Source organism: Amblyomma maculatum, chromosome 3 (assembly GCF_055883805.1).
Source record: "Amblyomma maculatum isolate TAMU_Amacu chromosome 3, ASM5588380v1, whole genome shotgun sequence".
NCBI classification, from domain to species: Eukaryota; Metazoa; Arthropoda; class Arachnida; order Ixodida; family Ixodidae; genus Amblyomma; species Amblyomma maculatum.
In genome coordinates, this window is record NC_139346.1 from 83,447,722 (window position 1) to 83,469,809 (window position 22,088).

Genomic DNA, 22,088 nt, shown 5'->3' on the forward strand with positions numbered 1-22,088 from the left:
GCACTAGGGATGTCATAGCTTGGTATGTCGCGACCTCTTGAGTTGGCCGAAATCTACTTTCAGTTTCGGCTTTATCGTCCTTGACCTTTTAAAATATTTCTACTAGGTATTTTGTAAAACTGCTTTTTGTAATAATAATGGTTGCCGATATATAATTTGTCGGTATATGGTTCACGACGCAGGGAAAACTTGGTTGACCATGTTGGTCAAGGGAGTTGTGATGCTTTTCTTGTCGTGGCGTTCTGATTTCCTAGAAGAGCCTTCAAGGAGGGTGTCGAACAGGGATTTTTCGTGTTCGGGTTCTGCTCTGGAGACACATTCCGCGTTCCGGTTCGAATCATTTCGACCCTGCCCGAACTGTTTCGTACGGGTTGAGGAAAAAAAAAAAAAAAAAAAAAAAAAAGAAGACTTCGATTGTATTTTTTACTCCACTTTTTAATACTGAGTTTTCTTTCCTATTCCAATACATAACAAAAGCTGAAAATTTATATACAAGTCCGTCTATTTTTTCTGTCGTCAGATGTGACGGGCTCCATGCGGTTGTACAGGCTCGCAGGTTCCTTCGGTCCGCTTAACCTAGTCCCTCTCCCTGCTTTTCAAGCTTTTTGTTTTGACCTTCCTCGCCACCGCTCAACCTGTAGACCAAATTGCTCATTACTTACGTTTTCTATCAATAGTGCACTTCTATATCTTTCAGTGCCACCTTTCTAGAATGTCTTATGTGTTCGCATCAGTTGTGACGTATAAAACGATGAAACGCATTTTTTCGACGCCATAGTTTTATTGGCTGTAACGATAGTACACCAAATAGAGCTTGTGAATTAATACTGCTACCAGAAATTCCACTCAGTTCCTTGCTTCACCCACTCTTCACATTTGAACTTCGTAGCGTCAGTCCTGACAAGGGGAATAAAACAAGCGGACATCGCTAGGGACAAAAGGAAGACAAGACAAAAGGGGAGATTGACTTGTGGAATTATCTTTGTGCTAAGTTCAGATAAAACTCGGGAAAAGGAGGGTAAATTGCTGCCCAAGGCGATCTTTTGACTGAAAGTGTTGGCTTATCATTCTGAAGTCTCGGACGACCAAATTGCATCTCCTGTCGTCGCTTCGCATACGGCTGCTATGCACGTGACTCATCGCGCCGTCGTCAAACAATGTAGGAAAATAAGACTTTGCATGGCATTTTTTCTAACAGATTCGTTACTCTCGTTTTGAATAGCACATGGTTGTATGTTTACTTATCTAAATATGTAACTCAACTTCCTCACTGGCTAGGAAGACACTCGAATGGGGCAGCTTTCTCCATGAGCGGCGCTGTTGTGCAGTGCAGCGGCCGGCCACCCGTGTGTTCGGGATGAAACGATAGCCCGACACCAGAGATTAGTGCTATGCACGTGGCAATATATTTTTATTCGTACTTGTAATCTTCTTGCAAGGGTCGATTTTTCAATACGGTTGTGATGTTTGCAATGGGCATAGACACTTTGGAAATAAGCGAAAAAGAGCGCTTTACAACCAGCGATAAAGGAACAAATAACGAAGGTAAGTTGCGAGCAAAAGGGGGTCGGTGAATATGGTACCGCGAACCGTTTCGGAACGAATCTAACAACTGGACTAGCGAAAGACAAACAAAAGTTAGATTTGCATCAACTAGCACAAATGGCCACCGTGTTACGGTTCGGGACGATTCCCCCGATTCAGGTTCAGTTCCAAGATGGCGGAAAAAAATTGTGTTCATTTTCGGTTTTCGGCTCAGTTCCGGTTCGACACTTTTTTTTTGTTTCATTCAGTTTGTGACTTTCACTCGTTGGCGGCGCCATTCTGACTTATAGTCTATATAGCGAATGCATTCACGTGCCGCTTTGATGTCGGGCGCAGCTGCACTGAATCAACCTGGCTCGCGAGGCACCGGCTGGCAGGCAGGTGCTGTTGCTACACTCGTCACGAGCGACGGACTGGAAAAGGCTTGGTGCGCAGCGCTTCCCGGCCGTCACTCTGTCGTTCTTTATGTGCTGTCGTGAACAAGCGGCCCGCTTGTTTTGTAGCAGTGTCCGGGTGTCTCTTTACAATATGCTGGGCAGGTCGTTTCAAGTGGAGTATACATTCGCAATATTCGGGACAGGCACACTTTGAAAACAAGGACGGGTACGCCCTGAAGCGATCGAGTGGGGCTATATAGGATGGTCAGACAAATTAAACGGCTTGTACTGCGACTAAGTTGCTCGTCAGTGGAGTGACGGAAAGCCTAGAGTCGCTTAAAACTGCGAATTCGCTTCGATGCCGAAATGCCCCATGTGGCACCGAAGTCATTTGCTTACGCCTCACTTGTGGTTTATCGTTTTGTTCGCGTTTAGTGGTGCACATCATAGTCGATTTGTTTTGTTTTATTGCGGAAGCATTACTACGCCAGGTCTAACCGCTCGTCGCGCTGCATGCCGTGTTCGTGTCCTTATTTAAACAAGTAGAAGAAGAAGGAAAAGGAGATGAAGAACGCTCGGTCACCCACAGCTAATGCTTTCGCTCCATATTCGGTTCAGCAACGTTGAACCTTTCGCGTTTTTTTTTTTTTTTGTCGCTGGCGAAGACAAAAAGACATGCCCACGTGACAGTCAGGATGTTACACAGTGGCAGCTGTTGATATCTTCTGTTCCTTTGTGTCTTTTAATTGGTAACTGCCCGTGGAACCTTGCGCCGACACCTGACTTGTGTGTTGTTTTCAGTATACGTGTAACCGGCATTAGCATTCATTCCTAGCGAAGTACGCTGACCTGTTGTGTGCATTATTCTGTACCTTGTTATACGTTCACATTTTGGCATTTCACGTTGGAAATTGCGTCGCCGTACACCGCCGGCGCCACTTTGTGATTGTTCACTGGCAAGGGACGAGCGCAGCCTCCGCTTTGCATTTCCATTAGCTGGCTGCGATCAACCAGTTGTTCCGCTAAAAGAAATCGCTTAGGTACAACAGTCGCGATTTGCGCTGTACATTAAGCGCATGTACAGCTGTCGTTTCAAGCGAAAGCTTCACTACCCCACCTCGGGCCGAGGTCAGCGACATACTGCTCACATTTCACTTTCGATGGGCCAGAGGACGAATTGTGGCAGTAAGCAACGACCACACTGACAAAGAAAAAAAAAAAAAAAAGGTTCGCCGGCAATCGAATCACCATCCCTTCAATCCTCAGCCGAGCGGGCAAATTACTACTCCATGCTGGGCTGGTGAGAAACAGATCGTAATTCTCCTCGTTTAGCGTGAGGATGAGTAGCAATGACAATGACGATGTAGTTGATGATGATGATATTAGTCATAATAATGACGACGCAGTTAGTGGTAAGGAGGATAGTAGCGATAACAGCGACTGCGTTTAGTTGATAATGATAGTATTAGCGATAATGATGAGTTACAAAAAGCTAACCAAGCATAATGAAGCTTTCTCTTCGTCTGGGTTTAGCATTGCTAAACCACATCATTTTTTAAAGCGAAACTGATTGATTTATAGGAAGGGAAAGGCGCGGTAACTGTCTCACTTGTTTTCTGTGGACTCCTCAATCGCGCCGTAAGGGAAGGGAGGAAGGTGGGAGTGAAAGTGGAAAGAGAGAAAGAGGAGCCGTAGTGGAGGGCTACGGAGTAATTTCGACCACCTGGGGATCTTTAACGTGCGCTGACATCGCACAGCACACGAAGCCTCTTCGTTTCGCCTGTTAAGCCACTTCCACTGCCTCGTGCGGACAGAAGAGAGAAAGTAGAGAACAAAGAAAAAGAAGAGGGAGAGAAAGACGCGCGCCGCAACAGCCGTTGTCCACCACCGAAGCGGTGGCGGGTGCAATGACGGCCTACAACAGATAATTTTTTATTGCGAAAGCAATACTACTTTCACTTTCAAGCCTTTCACTCGCGCCGTCCGTGAGACGGCGGTGCGCATGACTACGATGCCGCCTACTGCTAAGGAGGCTTTCGCAACCTACCGGGCTTAACCAAGCTAAGCCTCTGCCAATTTTTTTGTGTATTTCCTGCTATTAGTATCGCGGTTGCGATAATATGACAGTTACCGTGTTGCGATTTCTCGTTTTTTACCCCCCCCCCCCCCCCCCTTAATTTCGATCGTTTTCTTTTAACTGAAGTTTCCTGCCGCGGTGCCGCTGTGGTCAGGGCACTTCCCTGCTGATCTCAGAATGCGGTTTCGATCCCGGCCGTGCCGTTTTAATGGAGGTGGAACACAAGGCAACCGCATACTAGAGTCCCTAGAAGTATTTGCTAGTCTGCCGTCCGAGCGGGGTTCCCTATGGAACCGGTTGGCCGCTTCCCGGATGAAAGCGCAGGGGGCGCTGTACGCATTCGGAGCGTGGTCGCGTTGTGTACGTGGTGCTGTGGCGGTTGTGCCGTAGTGCGAATCTGCGCCGCGCTGATCCGTTGGTGCCGTGACAAGGCTCGTGCACCACGTGCACTTTTTTTCGCTCGCGAGCCGGAATGCGCGCAAATTAGCTAGCATATGTGTGCAAGTGTGCCTTTTTTATGTATATGTGATCGCGTCATGTCCAGAAAACGGGGTAAGCGTGATAGCACGTGTTTCTTGCCCGGGTGCAAGACCGGGTAGCGCTCGTGCAAGGTGAAATGTTCTCTCTTCAGGACACCGAAAGACGCAGGGAAGAGGCAATTGAGTGGGAGCGCAACATCAAGCGCGGCTGCAAAGGCAATAACATTGTTTATTGTCTCAGCTAGGGCATAAAGGAATATGCAAAACGAAAATTAAAAGGCGTAATAAATGAAAGAAAATAGACTGGCTGTGTTCTAATAAAATTCAAGAGAGAACGATGATAAGGCCCTTGCGTGCAAGCAATGTACGAAGATGGGTTGCTCGGTGAAAGGCCCACTGCCGTCAGGTGCCGATACTGTCGGCTTCAGTGGCGGGCAAACCCACAAGTGGTGAATATCTTCCTCATTATCGGTATATATAAATATTGGATGATCCGGATAGGGGTTGCCCTCACATTACTGTAACACGAATAAGCTAGTGTCGACGTTTGTGAGCGACACTTCAAACCCTGCTTTATTGAGCGAAGTTTTAAGACAGGTAAAGGTAATTGAGATTCCACGGGATGTTACGCAACTCACGAAGGATGCCATCTCAACGCTGTTTCCTGACACTCCAAAATACTTGTTGAAACCCCTGCCTCTCAAGAGAAAGGAGCGCAACTTGTACGAGCAAAAACAGTCAGCAGGGAGACCTGCAGAGAAAGAAAAGAAGTGCACTGATCCTGAAGCATCAGTGGAGCCAGTTGAAGAATACAGCGGTGGTGGATCGTGTGACGTGAGCCTGCTCCAGGAATGCAGAAAGCTGCATGCCACTGGGGACAAATGTCGATCTTTCTGATGTTGAACAAGGAACATTCGCATAGTGCCACTCAAGCGAGGACGAATCTCCGGAGGCAATTGCCATCGGCGAGTTCTGTTCCATCGCAGTGGTGAAGCTGCCATGAATGCTGCTGTGTGCATTCCAGGAAACAAAGTCAAGGAGATAGCTGTAAAGTCGACAGAAGAGGTAATTAGGACATTGCGAAACTCAGCTTGTGTCCTGGCAGCGGATTGAAGCCTATTACCAAGACCTTTCCCACCTACAATGGGCGTTGCTTAATTTGCGACGAACTGTACCATTATTTCTGATGCAACATGCATATAGCCTGCAAATACTTGCGAAAGTTAACTCAGAACACCCTGTCAAGAAGAAGAAAAAATTAAGAAACAGACTTCTATGTCTCGAGCTGTTTGTCGTACGAAGGACAAGGTGGCAAAGCTGGTAAAAGCTCTCGGTGAAATGAAAAATGAAAATGAACACCTTCAAGGACAGAGTTTGAAAGAAGTGTTAGTGCCCTTCCTCTCAACTTACAGCTGGCTGTTAAAATATGTTTTAGAGGTTGCAAAACGGAAGTCAACAAAAGTGATGGCATATTCTGATGAGTGGCTACTAGGCTTCCTAAGTACCAAAGAATGCCTATCAGCAGTTTGCCTGAAGCGCGGTGCGATTTGAAGGGCTCGGGTTCCCATCTTGCGTGCTTTAATTGTGCATGCATCCGAAAGTTTCTAGTTCTACATACGTGTTATAACTTAGCTAAACGTCCGAAGAAGGTAAGATGCAACTATAGCGTGAATGAAAACGCCGGCGACAGCGCTCTGTTGCTCGCACACATGGTCCTTGGAGCCTAGAATGTGCGTCTAGTATAGTTCTCCATGCAAGCGCAATTGTTTGCACAAAATCCTCAGAAGTCTTCATCACAATACGGCACGGCGGTAGCTTCAGCAGGATAATAGGGTATAAAACGCAGCTTCGTTTCTACATCGGCTCAGGGGCATGCGCGCAAAACTTCGCTCACGAAAAAAAAAAGTCGCATCCGTGGTTATGCCAACAACTCGGCTGCGAATTCAATATTACGACTAAACTGAAATCAAAAACTAAAGAGCGGCATCGCATGTACAAGGCACCTGACAATGAGCATGCAGCGAATGCATTTCGAAGCGCACGGGCGCGCGTCGTCTGCTCCGTCAACAGTGGCGCACTCCGGTTCACCGCAGCGCCACCGCGGCGATCATTCAGCGGCAGGCCCTGCCGCGGCCGGCGGACGACAGACTAGCAATATTTCTAGGGACCCTACGCATACTGCCTATTGTCAGTGCATGTTGATGATCCCCAGCTGGTCGAAAATTATCTGGAGCCCTCCACTGCAGTTTCTCTGATGGCAAAATTGGTTGCAAATTTTATTCAAAAAGCACTGTTGAAAAATCGGGACATTCGCTCCTTACATCCTTTCATGTATACTGTACTTCACAGGACAGAACAGTTAGCATTAAATGCTATAAATGTGTCCTATGAATCACCACAATCCTGGCAGCATTTTAAAACTTGCTCTTTGAAGCCACAATAGCCTGCGCTCATGATTGGACTTGTCATTCTACCCCTCCTTTTGCCTTTTTGTTTGTCTTCTCATAAGAATAAAAAGTAAAAGAAATAGAAAGGAAGCCCAGACCAACAAAGCTTTGTTGGGCTTAATTAAACCAAATTAAGATAAACAAAAAGGAGCTAAACACACAAAGTAAAAGAACGTAATTTGAAGAAAAACAGCAATGCAAAAACAATAAAAAGTAAAGGAAGAACAAGACTACATACAGTTTTGCAAAGAACAAAAAAGAGGAAAGAAGAATGAAGAGAAGGAAGGCACAAAAGACGAAAAACTCTAGGAAAGATGAGGCATAGACTTCCGCGAGGTAGGCAAAACGGGCTAAAGAAGAAAGAAGAACATAACAGCGCGAAGCAAAAATGCAACCAAGAAGCAGTGCAGCAAAAACCTGGAAAAAAAAAGAAAAACAAAGAGGGACACTGTACAGAAGTGGAAGTGGAACAATTTTCTCCAAGACGGCGGCAAGACGGCGGCAAGACGTTATACTCTCTTAGAGCTGGGGGCCCATCATAAAAAGTCGCCAACCGTTTTTCTGGACTCGGCGGGACCTGGGGAACGGTCCGAATAATCGAATAGTCCGAAAAATACCTGAACTTGAAAAAAAAAAAAAAATCACTTGTCTGCTAAAAATCAGCTTTAGAAATCACGAACTTCGCCGCTCGTCATGTTTCGTTTATGTGTTGATAATATAGAGAGTTATAACATAGCAAGATTCGCTCAACCTTACTAGAACAAAGAACTTCTGGATCCGCTACCGTGGTCGGCTTCCGCGCGCCCCCCATACGCACAAGCCAGCGCGATCCGATACAACGGGCCCAGGTGCCAGTGCAGGTGCGCTGGGGCTGACGCGGGGCATAGAGGAAGAGATGGTATACGCGATGCGCAAAACGCCGACAACGCCACCTATCGCCAAAGCCGCAAAGCGTAGGCGGGCTCGGTCGGGGCGCTGTTCGTGTCAGCGTCTTTGCGCGCGCGTCGTGTTTTCGTCTTTGGTCGCGGTTTAACAGATATAACGCCGCTGTCAACCTTTAGCAATGTCCGGGAAGAATTGCTGCGTAGTTGGTTTTTCGAACACACAATAAACCTTACCAGGAACTTGTTGGTATAAGTTTCAGTGATGCTTCACGAGAACGACCGGGGCCGTGAATCGCGGCTGTTCGAAGCAGAAAGCAATCAATCGCACCCAAATGACATTTGTTCAGGTTAATGTCATTTTTTCGACGCGCTGCTACACGACCAAAGCTAATGCCATTTCCAAATTATGGCAATTGTGATTGATATGCAAATATTGTAGTACCTTCAATATGTTGCGAAGGGGAAGGCGCTGTAAACGAAAGCAGCCTTTAAATTGACATTGATGTCTTGCATACCTTGTAACCAACCTTTTGATTAGGGCTATCAATTACGAAGTTAGCGGCTGTGTCGGCGGCGTTTGTTTACGAGAGGGTACGGAAGGTGCGCACGTCTGCGCTCGACAGTGAAACGCGTACGAGTTTCAACAACGTACACTTTCCGCACTAAAGCAAGTGTCAAGAGCAACACGTAAAATAGGGAGTATAGTGTACTGTCTGACGGCGATTTTATAGAAACTTCGAGTATCGCCCTACGGCGCAGCATACTACAACCCAGTTGACTCCCGTACGTTTTCGCCGAATCGTTCGCTCGGCGTATTAAGGCCCGTCAAAAATGCTCGAGCTTAGCCTCATCAAAAAAGAATATCGGAAATTCGTAACGCCTGCTACATCGGATGCCGCGAGCTTACTGCCCGCGAAGGCGGCCAACGACGGTGCTCTGGCCGTGTGCAAGGCCCTAGTCGTCGCTAGGCTAAACGCCTAAACGGTTTCGCATAAAAGCCGTAGCTGGACGTGCTTTGGAAATAGTAAATTTCCTATTCATAAGCTGCCTTACTATCTGTTCAATTGTCTCACAAATTTTCTTACAGTAAACGGAAGGTGTAACTTCGGCGACGCCTTAGCAGCTAGAGAACGAAACAAGGATGAGCTGCGTCAAACCGGCGGCAGCTGCTAAAAGCAAAAATTTGCTTGTATTGCTTTTGTCACTTCTTCCAAAATCTCGTTACATAACAGCGCTCCTCAGTAACGATAATTTTTTAGATTCCTTCCTCAAAATAAGCGCCTGATATTTAAGATGGACAGAGCATGCTTTTCTGAAGGTGGCGAAAGAAATCCGTCGTGTCGGCGACTTGGCGCCAACGGTATGGTGGCTAGAAAGGTTAGGTGACGCGAGCGGGCCGCGAGCGCCGCTCCTACATTTCATGCCTCTCGTAGGTGGCGCTGCTCTCAGCACTTCGATGCGTGCTCGGCTCGCGCTGGGGCACGGCCGGTCTCGAGGGAGAGCGCGCGCTCTTCCTCGAGACCGGCCGTAGCTGGGGTAAACTTTGCTGCAGTTGCAGCGCAGTCATACCAACAAAATGTTAAAATTATTGTTACCACTTGAAATATTTTAACCAGGTAAGCAAAATAGGCAAGTCAGGAGTGACGTCGACAGCTAATATGCTCTTTGGCACCGTGAAAGCGGGCGATGCGGCTGTGCCGGTTGTTTTGCTTGTCGCGCTACTAAATGCTGCTTAAGTGAGGAAGTTTTGGTCTGAAGATGCATTACATACCCTTTCCAGATATGCACAGTTGTCGAAGTTATAAAGCTAATTATTTTGGTTTGTTATTGTGAGTTTTAAAAAAAGCCAAAGCGACTCGGGCTGAGGGGCGTTGCAGTCGAAGATTACAGAGAATGCAGATGACATGCGATTATTTAACGTGCGGTTACGTCGCACAGTACGCAGGCACCAGGCTAATTTGTATTCTTTGTTGTCTGCGAATTTCCGGTGCGTCTAAAGTGGGAAAGTGCAATTTTTAGCAGATGATAGCCAGAACATGCAACACGCGATGTAAAACGGTATTTAAGTACAGAAGGAACAAATTGCAGTTTTATTCACAAAAAACTCTCATGGATAAGCAAAGTTTTGTTTATTGCACTTAAGGGCAAGAATGCTGGAAAGAAAAGTGAAATTTCACAATGTTGAGGTTCTGTTCAAGGCCTCAAATATACATGTAATACAGGTAGAATAAACACTATTTCCAGGCATAACTGCTCACAACCAAATAGCAAATTAAACAACCCACCTCAGTTTTAACAGTTTCATTCTCCCTTGCCTTTCTTTTGAAAATGAATTCTGCGTCTTCAGGTGTAGTCTGCTAAGAACATAGAACTTGATCACTTTGTTTGTCACAAATTTAATATGTCCGTGACAACCAACCAGCTGCAGTTTGGTCATTTGGAGAATGGATACCAAGTCAATAAGGCTGTCTTTTCGAATTTCACGCGCACTAAAACAGCGAGTAAAGGTGTTTTCATGGGATGTTACAGGGGCGTTTAGATTTGTTGATGGAAACACAACACCGCCTATGTCAACTGCACTGGTAATTAACTAGAATAGCAGCTTGAGCATATGTTGGTAATGCATCTTGAGGTAACAGCGCGGAACGTGGACGGGAGCACAAGATTAGAAGACGACACAACGAGCGCTGACTTTCAACTGGTAATTATCTGGAGCAGTTCCATTCTTGAGACTGAGGAGTTGTCTGCATCAGTCTTCACATTTTGTGCCAGCGATGCATTTCTTCGCCACATATCCAGCGATATAAAATATCAGCCTTGAATCACTGGCCTGAATGATGACAGATGTGTGTTCGATGCCACAGTCTTTGAGAAAGAATTCCATTTGCCTCACTCAGGTCTCCCACATAAGAAGCTGGTCATGGATGATGCTGTCACTAATTTTTTTTAGCAATTGACTGGCCTTTTGCCTGACAATAATGCTTTCATTATTTTTTTTTTTAGTAATTGATTGGCATTTTGCCTGACAACCGTGCTTTCATTAATTTGTTTTAGCAATTCACTGGCCGTTTGCCTGACAACAATGCTTTCATTAATTTTTTTAGCAATTTACTGGCCTTTGCCTGACAACGATGCTTTCATTAATTTTTTAGCAATTGACTGGCCTTTGCCTGACAACGATGATGTCATTTTATTTTAACAAATGACTGGCCTTTTGCCTGACAACAATGCTTTCATTAATTTTTTTAGCAATTCACTGGCCTTTTGCCTCACAACGATGCTCTCATTATTTTTTTTTTAACAATTGACTGGCCTTTTGGCTGACAACAATGCTTTCATTAATTTTTTTTTAGCAATTCACTGGCCTTTTGCCTAACAACGATGCTCTCATTAATTTTTTTTAACAATTGACTGGCCTTTTGCCTGAAAACAATGCTTTCATTAATCTTTTTAGCAATTCACTGGCCTTTTGCCTGACAACGATGCTCCCATTAATTTTTTTAACAATTGACTGGCCTTTTGCCTGACAACAATGCTTTCATTAATTTTTTTTTAGCAGACTGGCCTTTGCCTGACAACGATGCTTTCATTAATTTTTTTTTAGCAATTGACTAGCCGTTTGCCTGACAACGATGCTCTCACAAATTTTTTTTAGCAATTGACTGGCCTTTTGCCTGACAACAATGCTTTCATTAATTTTTTTAGCAATTGACTGGCCTTTGCCTGACAACGATGCTTTCATTAATTTTTTTTTTTAGCAATTGACTAGCCGTTTGCCTGACAACGATGCTCCCATTAATTTTTTTAACAATTGACTGGCCTTTTGCCTGACAACAATGCTTTCATTAATTTTTTTAGCAATTGACTGGCCTTTGCCTGACAACGATGCTTTCATTAATTTTTTTTAGCAATTGACTAGCCGTTTGCCTGACAACGATGCTCTCACAAATTTTTTTTAGCAATTGACTGGCCTTTTGCCTGACAACAATGCTTTCATTAATTTTTTTAGCAATTGACTGGCCTTTTGCCTGACAACGATGCTTTCATTAATTTTTTTGTTTAGCAATTGAAGGTAATTTTGCCTGACAACGATTCTTTCACTTTTTTTTTTAGCGGGGGGTTTCTAAACGCAAGAGAAACAGAAAAGTACGCACATATGTATACTATATACTCGCACTAGCACCTCGGCAAGAAAAACTACATAGGCACCAAACAATACAGGATAACCTGAGCTAGGACAAAGCCGATTGAAAAATAGCACCACAGCTCAAGCAGCATCTACAGGCAAACAAGAACGAACGCGCCGGCGTGCGCCGGAGAGAATGCATCGAAGAGCTGACAGCAGCGCCACAGCGGCGACCAGTGGCGGCGGCATGAACCGAAGGCGCGTTTTCTCCAAGCGGCGGAATGCGCGGTCGCGCCACCTTTCTCTTCTAGCCACCATACCAACGGACCGTGGCAGCAGAAGCGACCTGTTCCGCCTGCGCTGAGTTGGCTACGGGTTGGCTGGCAGCGATGAGTGGCAGTTTTTTTTTTTTTTTTTACGATGCTATTTGGCATATTTCACATAGATGACTAGCTGCAAACTTACAGGAGCACAGTAGTATTTAATGCAGATGGCACTTTTGTAGTTTATTTTAGGTGTATCCTCTCACCGAGTGTCTGGTGTCGACATAACGCCTTTCCTCGTTGATCGCATTCGGATGAGTACCTCAAACTCATTCGATGCCTAATGTCGTTTTCACCAAATGTCATTATATTTTCCCATGTAGTAGCAAACAAATATCATTTTGAACGAGCGTCATTCGATGGAAAATATATTAAATTTGCCGTGTAGCAGGGCTGAGTGACAACTATGTTTTCAGTGTTTTCTGCTTGTCATTGCCCCTTCCGTGAACACTTCTTGTTTAAACTTGGTCGCGTCCGCTAGCCGGAAAGATACAATACGCATTAGATTTGTGAATCGCTTAGCCAGACGATCTTTAGCGTCCATTGACATCGCACAGCACGCGGTTGCATTTTGCGTTTCGCCTCCACCTTAACGCGGGCATCACGGTCGACTTCGGTCCGAATAACTCGATCCTCCTCAGTAGCCTGAGCCACTTCGGCAGGTTATTGAACAGATATTTGCCGATGTGCGTTTTGAAACTTGCCATGCAATTACATTAAGACTAGAGCCAGTGTTCCTGTTGTCTGGCAAGATTACGAAAACATAACATGTCGCTGCACTTGCTATTCAGACTAAGGGCTCTAGAGCTTGTTATAAAGCACCTTGTAATTCTGCAGTTGGGCGCGAGGGTGACACAAATGAAATGAAGATTATACTACAATAATAATATAGGATATAAAATTTAAATCTAATATGCTCTTGGCTAACCTGTGATGATGCAGCTTTTCAGATATTGCTTCTGCTGATATCTCAATCCCCCATGAAATTATCTACCTGCTCTGCCTTTTTGACGACGGAATACGTGCAATCCATGCCGTACAGGCAGTGGTAAAGCGCAAGCATGAAAAATCTGAACTCTTATTACAGGAGCCCAATATGCGCTATTTTTCTGATGCTCAGAATGCTGGTTTGCAAGCTCGCTGGCTTTTCCTGCGGTCGCACCGGTACGAAACCGCTCGCAGTTTCGGCGACGCTGCCTAGTTTATTGTAGCAATATATTGCATATAAACGAAGCAAGCGTGTACCATTAAGCAAAGAAAGAACATTGGTTCATAGGTCAAGGAATGGACGAATTATGAGCTCAACTTCGTACGCAACCTTGTTGACGCTCGTCTGCAGCAGACACTGATGCATACGGAGCCGATGTAGTTCCAGACGGCCGTGATATCGAACACATGTACACTATTATAAAGTGCGATCCCCTTGCGCACACTGTCACCGCGGAAGTGCCCGCGCGAGAAGCGCACAAACGGCAGATCGCACGCGCGCACCACTTGCACGCTTGCCGCACGAGGCCCGCCTCGGGTTCCGACGGCCGCCGCTACGCGGCTTTCAGGGGCGCCCCTATAGGCGCTGCGCATGGCGTATAGGCATACAACTCGCTCAAGGCGGTCACTGCATTTGCATTGGTGCCCCGCTGAAGCAGATCGTACTAAGCTGTAACCACTACAGCCCAATTAGAATATCTTGGCCAGTCATGATTTTGCCATATACATGCCACTTCACGACGACGTGCAGGCCATGCTCGCCGCGAATGAATGCACGCGCGAGGCAATAACATTCAGTTTCTGTTTTTATGGTTAGCGACAGTAGCAAAGACCGCGAGATGAAACTTACGGGGAAAAAAACAAGTGAAACAAGAGCCTACGTGAATGCACTGCCCCCCTCCCCCCCCCCCCCTCCTCGCTTTTTTCCGCCCGTTTTCGCGCTCTAGACTACTGCGATGGCAAGGCCGAGCATTCCCGTATTGTCATTAGCGCTCTAGACTACTGCGATGGCAAGGCCGAGCATTCCCGTATTGTTATTAGCGCTCTAGCCTACTGCGGTGGCAAGGCCGAGCATTCCCGTATTGTCATTAGAGCTCTAGACTACTGCGATGGCAAGGCCGAGCATTCCCGTATTGTCATTAGCGCTCTAGACTACTGCGATGGCAAAGCCGAGCATTCTTGTATTGTCATTAGCTCTCTAGACTACTGCTATGACAAGGCTGAGCATTCCCGTATTGTCATTAGCGCTCTAGACTACTGCGATGGCAAGGCCGAGCATTTCCGTATTGTCATTACCTCCAAAGCCAACGTTACACATATAGAGCTAATAAAGCTAGTCCGTCTGAATTACAGCCACGCAAAACTGGGTTGTTTGCGACAACAATGTCCTCTCTCGTCTATTCCATGCATAAAAAAAAAGAAAAAAAGACTTTTGGCCAGAAGATCATTTTCACGTATTTCTGGCGCCAAATTTGGTCTGAAAAATCGAACTTTTGGACAGCAAGGCTTCGAAATATTGGCTGTGAAAATGTACACGTACCTGTGGAGCGCGTGACAGTTCCTGAACGAAGTCCGAAATGTCGCGCAAGTCCGAATTATTAGAGTCCGAAAAATCGGTCGGCTGCTTATTCAAAGTGTGTTTAAGAGCATAATGAATTTTTTTTTCGTGGGCGTTGTCGTTTTTTTTTAAGTTTTATATCTTGTGCGATTGGTTTGGCTGATTGCTTGGTGAGCTTTATACTATTATTTTGAAACTATGTTGCTTCGATAAAATGCAGATAAAGTTAAAAACAAAAACTCTGCTCTGTGTTGTGAGCTTCAGTTTTCAATTTGGATGTGGGGCTGCATTGCATCCCTAGTATCTCTGACATGGACTACCTGAAGAGCGCTGACTTGGTTGGGTTCCTCATAGCTCTCACCTGTCGTGGAAGAACTTGTAATTGTTGCGGGCAAAATGCCCGTGACCTCCTGTTTGTTCCTGCCATGCGTTACACTGCGTGCTTTACCCGCAGGGGTGTTGGAGGATATCATCAAAAACTACAAGCTGGCCAACTCCCAGGGAGGGCTGCTTCAGACGGTGTTCGTGGTGACGTACATGTGCACCGCACCCGTGTTCGGCTACCTGGGTGATCGTCACAGCCGTCGAGCCATCATGGCTGCCGGTGTCTTCTTCTGGAGCGCCACCACCCTCCTGGGGTCTATACCGCCAAAGGTATAGGTGGCAGAAGTATTTGCATAGCTTCTATTATTTTATGTGCTGTTGCATCCATTACATGTTAGGCTACACAGAGGAGCTAGAGATTCAGTGGCATAACGATCCTAAGTGTGGCTCGGTAAGCTGTGTCTTTAGTGCTGTATATTTGAGCAAAGTGCACTGCTCGACGGCTATCTGGTATAGTTTATATCGTGGTGCTTAGAGCCGGGAGGCGGTGGACAAAAACTAGGAAGAGACTTGGATGTGCTCACTGCTATCTTCTTTATCTTAATGAGTATTGATCCACACCTTTTGACATATTTGTGTCACAGTACAAAAGGTACAGATGGTCTTCGAAGATAAAGTTGTTAGTAGCCAAATGCATTTTTCGCCTCCTTCTTCTTGTCTGTCATTTTCCATGCATCACACTACGAATGACTTAATTTGAGTGCCACTGATATTTGCTGCCGGTCTAGGAGCTGAAGGCCAAGTGACGTCAGGAAGAAATGGAAGTAGTCGGTGGTGAGCCTCTGCAAATTAGAGCAAGGGTCACAAAGAAATATACAGCTTTGCTGTGGTAGTACTAGTTAGGGCTTGCATTTTTTCCCTAGCCACCACCCAGGGGCTTTTTTTCTGACCAGCTGCATGCATATGTGCAGGAGTTCGTCTTGTTTGCTTTGCTGCGTGGCCTAGTGGGCATCGGTGAGGCCAGCTACTCGACCGTGGCCCCCACCGTCATTGGCGACCTCTTCTCGGGGCGGCGCCGAAGCTCCATGCTGGCCGTCTTCTACTTTGCCATACCTGTTGGCAGGTTAGTCTATTGGCACCCTCGATAGCAAGTACATCCCCTGTTTTGGCATGTCTTTTTACCCTGATAGTACCGCTAGTTTCCTCTGTGGGATGTATTTCGTTGCGAAATCACAAACGAATAGTTCCCATTTATTCCTACTGCGTGAGATGTTTATGTGAGGCAGACTGAGGGCGATCACGCATATTGTTGCCACACCAGGGATGTAGGCGAGACAACATAGGCCAGAAGGGTTTGCACCACCCATTATTTAAGGAGAACGAACAAATGGAGTGGCGGGGAAATGTACTTGGTTGGTCTCGTGCTGAAGCTTTCAAAATCTCTCTCGTGTTTTTGTGTGAGGGTTCTTTCTTTGTGACTGCATGATTAGCAGGCCACATCTTGTAGGGATTTGAAACAATGAGGACTGTATACATGTCGCTTGCGGCTGACTGAAAGGCGCATAGCGCTCGCATAGTTGCAAACATGATCGCTACTTAACGACTGAGCCATTAAAAAGAGAAGAATATAGTATTGTGATATCAGAGCATGTACATTACGGATAATGCGCAGGACACTTTCAGAATGCTTGCAGCTTGAAGCAAACCAAAAACTGGACAATAGCTTGCACATAGAGGTCATTGTGGAGGAGCGAAAAAGAGGTGACACATTAAAAGAAAGATAGATGAGGGCTGTTTTAAACTGAGCTGACATAAGCTATCTCCATCCACTCACTGCTTAGCTCACTGTATACATGGGGCAATCACTGATTTCGTTGCAGTTACCTTCTCCCAACAAGGTATTCTTTATTTATCGCTTTCGTGTAGCATGCTTTTGTGTACACCTTACATGCTCACATTTTTTTTTTTTGGTGGTGTTTGTTATAAAAAGAAAAAAAAAGCACTCGCATGATCTCTTTTTAAAGAAATCCTACTGTATTTGTTTTGTAGGTAGCATTCTGGAAAGATTCTTTCCATCTATTTTTTTTTTTTCATCTATTAAATGCATAAATGGGCCCTTGTTGTTAGCTTGTAGTAGAAAGAAAAAAGGCTGCTTCAATTGTTTGTAGGTTCTTTATGTACTAATTGCGGACTGATACAAGGTTGAATAAACATAAAAATCAAGTTCAAATGATTTAGAATAGGTGTATTTTATGATGTATGTCCTCGTTGATGTTCATGATACAGAGCTGCCTTTTGGAGCCCGTGCAATCAAATATTGGATGGTTGACAAAGCTTTTCTGCAGTTGTGAAAAGGGGGCCCTAATAGTAAACTATAGGGTAATGACACTGTGTATTTTCTTAGCAGTTTCAGTTTAAAAAAATTTCTCACCATAGTCCCATGGACATTGGCAGTCACAAATGCATCCCTAGTCACAAAGTCACAAATGCATCCCTAGATGAATTCTTTGGGAAGTGACCTTAAAATAATTTGAAATATGTTAATTTCTGGTTACCTAGTTGCGAGCTAATGTTGCTGGTGGCTGTTTGTAAATGAAAGGATTTGTTTAACTGGCCCATATTGAGCTAGCCTACACAGTGTCAAGCAGCATGACGCTATGTTGCTTGCTTTCACACTGTGGGCAGTGTGTTTGATGGTTAACCACTGTATTTCCTCCTTCACGTGTGCAGTGGCCTTGGCTACATTGTGGGGGCATCGGTAGCACAGGCCATGGGCGCCTGGTACTGGGCTCTCAGGGTAAGCACTGGTCCAACTTACGAGACCTTTCCATAGATTAAAATTGAATTTAGCATGCATGCTTTGCAGAATTTCGTAGAACATCAAATTAAAAGTTCACCTCCGTGGATATCCCCTTCTGAGCCTAATTATGGTAAGCCCTTTTTAATTTGGTCTTCAAGGGACCAGGCAAATGTAGAATCAGCCAAAATTCAGATGATCGAATGGGCCTGAAAAAAAAGAAACTGCCAAAAACCGTTTGCATTACAATAGTTTTATCTGTATGATTGTGGTTTACATTTCAGCCGACTGAGAGTGACAGCTTCTCCCAGTTTTTCAAGTGCTTTGCTTTGCGAATTCTGTCGGGAATGTTGAAGAAGTGGTTCAAAATCATAATGGCCTCGCAATCTTGTTTGCTATGCAAGGCAGTAACAGTGGTGCCTTGTCACAAAACAATCCCATCGCGTTTTAGGGAGGCTTCACCTCGCAGTACACGCGGCCAGGCGTTGTGCTGACCAGCGTGCAGTTTCAGCAACTTCAGTTTCAGCTTCAGCTTGAGTGCACGCGAGGAATATAAGCGTATGCATTAACAGCGTGATTACATTACAAAATCAAAATAAAAGAACTGCGAAACTCTAAGCAGTGTCCATAAGTGCTGGACTGGCCAATGCGTGCTCCCGATCGCACCGGCACAATGGCCTGAAGGTAATGAAAGTGAAACCGAAACTATGCAACTGAGTTTTGTTTCGGTAAGGACAAACTTCCGATCGTCTATGTGCTCTCCATAGCGCGCGCTGGTGGGCAGTACCTTTTCATGCTGCTCAGGTTCGGGGAGGTCTATTTCACTAAATGTTAGTTGCATAGGTCTCGATGCGATCCCCGGCTGAATTCACCTGAGCAATCCTGCCCATGTCTAAATTAATGGCTTGGGCATTGGCCGGGACCATGCTTCTAATTCGAATTGTCGGAATTTCCGAATTAACGAGAGTCGAAAAAAGAACAAGATTTTATTGCATTATCCAGTGGACGAAAAATCTAGAAACTTTCACAATTTTGTGAGGAGCGTGCCAAGAATCGGCATAAAAATTCCCATCTTATGTTATGAGCGAGTATGTAATTGCTTTTGTGTTGTTACATATGTGCAGTGTGGCTGAAAATGTCTTTCAGGCTCCCGGCTTTAGTTTTTGTACTATTTTCTTTGTTATGACGACTTTAGTATATAAGCATGGCAGAACATTCCTTCAGAGCCTAATGTTTACATAACGAGAACAAAGAAATGCTCACTCATGATTGCCTTACCAAATCTGCCATAAAACATGAAATTGTCTGAAAAAAATGAAAAAATTACATCCTAGGTTTATTTTGACACTTTGCTTGATTAGTCTCTGCACATTTCAGGTTTCAGCACATTTTGTTACATCCACGTTGGAAGACGTTGTGTATTCATGTACAAACAGCTGGGTAATGTCCATGACCTGAATAGGATTGTAGCACTGTGTATTTTTTTATGCTGCTACCATCTCGGGCATGTTCATGCGACCTTTTGCTATGCAGCTAACAACGCGAAACACATGTTTCACTCTGGGCATATTTATGTTCACAATAAAAAAAAAACTTTTTTTGAATCTATACTCGGTGCTGCCACATTCTCTCCTTGTTCCACAACTGATGTGAATGGCATTTTGCACCTCCTCATGTTAATCAGTTTGGGTTCACTAGTTTCTCTATTGCTCTCTCTGCACGTGCACCCATGCCATCTTTATTTCTGCGGGCTTTCGATGAGTGGACTGTACCCACTCATCACTGTGTCACTATGTCTCATCCAGGTGACACCTGTGCTGGGTGCAGTCGCTGTGCTGCTGATTCTATTTGTCCTGCGGGAGCCCTTGCGGGGTGCCAGTGATGGCGCTACCACCCTGGGGCCCTCATCGCCCTGTGATGACCTGCGGGCATTGTGCACCAAGTGAGTCCAATTACCGAGCTTCAGAGGGTAGGGACGTGCAGACGATGACCAAACCATAAGCTCTGGGGTTACTGAATGTCATCGACATCTGGGATACCATCTCCTTTTATGCCGTGAGGGGCACTTGGTAGGTACTTGTAAGTGTTTGAGAGGTCATTGAAAAGAAAAAGGAAAAATTGATGATGAAGAAAAGAAAAGAAAAGCACAGCAGCTAGGACATATGACATGCATGTGAGGAAAGGAAAAAGAGGAAATAAACAGTCAAAGAAGGGAGAGAGAAGGAGAAGTTGTAATGGAAGGCTGCAAATAAATTTCACCTGCCCGCCTTCCTTTAACATTCTGGCATCATGAATGAGGTGAGAGTATTCGGTATTTTGCCAACATTGCACTGCAGCCGCCACGGCCAAGATTTTGGTCCCGGACTCGGCACCTTGACGCCGCATGTACCACTGAACATTTGCAGTGGGGAAAGAACATATCTCGTAGCTTCTTTTTTGTTAAAGCCAATTCTGTATATGTCGAATTTTTGCTTATATATCAAGCGTTGAAAAAACCTTATTGAATATTACACACCAAAGTATACCAATACTGAGCACATTTATCGGACTCTCGCAAACGAAACATCTGACGTATTGAATGGCACTCCATGCCTCTGCTAAGGGTCCTTCTGCAATCACCTTTTGTGCACAGAGCAGTGTCAGGCACGGCCTTCAGCACCTACTGGCCACTTTAGCCACACAAAGATGCCGTAAAGCAGGTAAACTTCGTGTTGCAGGGTAGTGGCTCTTGCTCGGCAGTGCTTGCCTCCATGGCAGCTTCACCATTTTTCATACGACCGTGGTAAAGTGAAATGTCACGAAAACCATAAGAAATTTCGCCAAGTCGGGGAAAAGGGCACAATATATTCTGCTGTTTATTTCTATTTTAAGCTGGCCCACAGCAACTATGTTATTCGTGCATTTTTTTTTGTGCTGTTTCACCAGCGCGCAGATGCCACGGAGGCTGCGCCGCAGGGCGAGGCGCGATATATTACTTTGATGCCAGCGCATGGCTAAGTTGCCACAATAGAACCAATATGCACGTGAGGTGGGTACTCAACAAAATATGCACAAGCGCTACTTAAAAGTATTATGCGACAACAAGCAGGAATAGCCGCACCGGCAGCAGTCAGCGCGAAAGCGATTGGCGAGCTGTGCTGACAAGCTCACGGGCACAGCCATATTAGATTGGATTGGCTCAGTTGTTTGCAGGGTGTGCTGCTCATGTGCTGTGAAGGTGGCATCAGTGTTGTTTTCATTTTCAGTACACTATTGACACTCTTAATGACCATAAACATTAATGAAAGCCTTTTGACTATTCTAAATTGCAGAATATGATTAATAAATAGGTTTTTATTGTGAATTATTCGTCTATGCTCATTATCATCATCAGCTACATTTTTTGAGCCTCTTCACTTGTCATTGAACTTAAATCAGGGAAAACCTGGAAAAGTCAGAAATTTTGAAAATGGGGATTTGCTAGACACCTTAGATGCCCGACTACGGTGCCGGAGCACCCGGGTTCTATTCAGACCGCAGGCGGCTGCGTTTCGTTGGAGGCGAAACAAAGAAGCATTCGTGCACCGTGCGATGTCAGTGCACGTTACAGATCCCCAGTTGGTCGAAATTACTCCGGAGGCCTCCACTACTTCTCTTCTCTCTTTCCACTTTCCCCTTACAGCGTGGTTCAGGTGCCTACAGAAACAAGTGTGACAGATACTGCGCCTTTCCATTCCTGTGAGCCAGTTATTAATATAGTTGAACCCAGATATATCAAACCGGGATATTACAATTTTTGGTTATATCGAACTCACAGAATATCCCCTTGAAAATCCCATGTAAAAGTATAGGAAAGCCACATATTATATCGAACTCAATTTCACCGGTAGTTCGATATATCGAACTCCGCACCACTCATTGGAAAGTGCGCCTTCCCCAAAGACGATCGCATCACCCTCGGCCGTTTGTCGTGTGACGTTTTCAAACCACGCGCAGAAGGAATGAGAGTGGACAGTTCGGCAACTGCTGGTCTAGGGCAGTGCCGTGCCCATTTCCCAAAGGCACGCGCATCTGCGATTATTGCTTCCCGCACGCCAGCACGTGACGTTTGAAAGCCACGTGCATGAATGAACCAGAGAGAACCGGTGGGAACGAGAGAGGAAAAACACGATAGAGCGAAGCGCA

At 45.3% G+C, this 22,088-nt stretch overlaps 1 protein-coding gene across 4 annotated transcripts in view; it reads left to right on the top strand.

Moving 5' to 3' along the window:
* The window catches only part of LOC146195132 (protein spinster-like), a 107,630-nt gene that overhangs the window by 52,402 nt on the left and 33,140 nt on the right, over nt 1-22,088 (top strand). For all 4 annotated transcript variants that reach the window (XM_084597699.1, XM_084597697.1, XM_084597696.1 and 1 more), the window contains exons 2-5: nt 15,258-15,457; nt 16,099-16,250; nt 17,858-17,924; nt 19,730-19,866. In XM_084597699.1, coding sequence (XP_084453825.1) covers nt 15,258-15,457; nt 16,099-16,250; nt 17,858-17,924; nt 19,730-19,866 — 556 coding nt within the window. The remainder of the gene's footprint in view (nt 1-15,257; nt 15,458-16,098; nt 16,251-17,857; nt 17,925-19,729; nt 19,867-22,088) is intronic.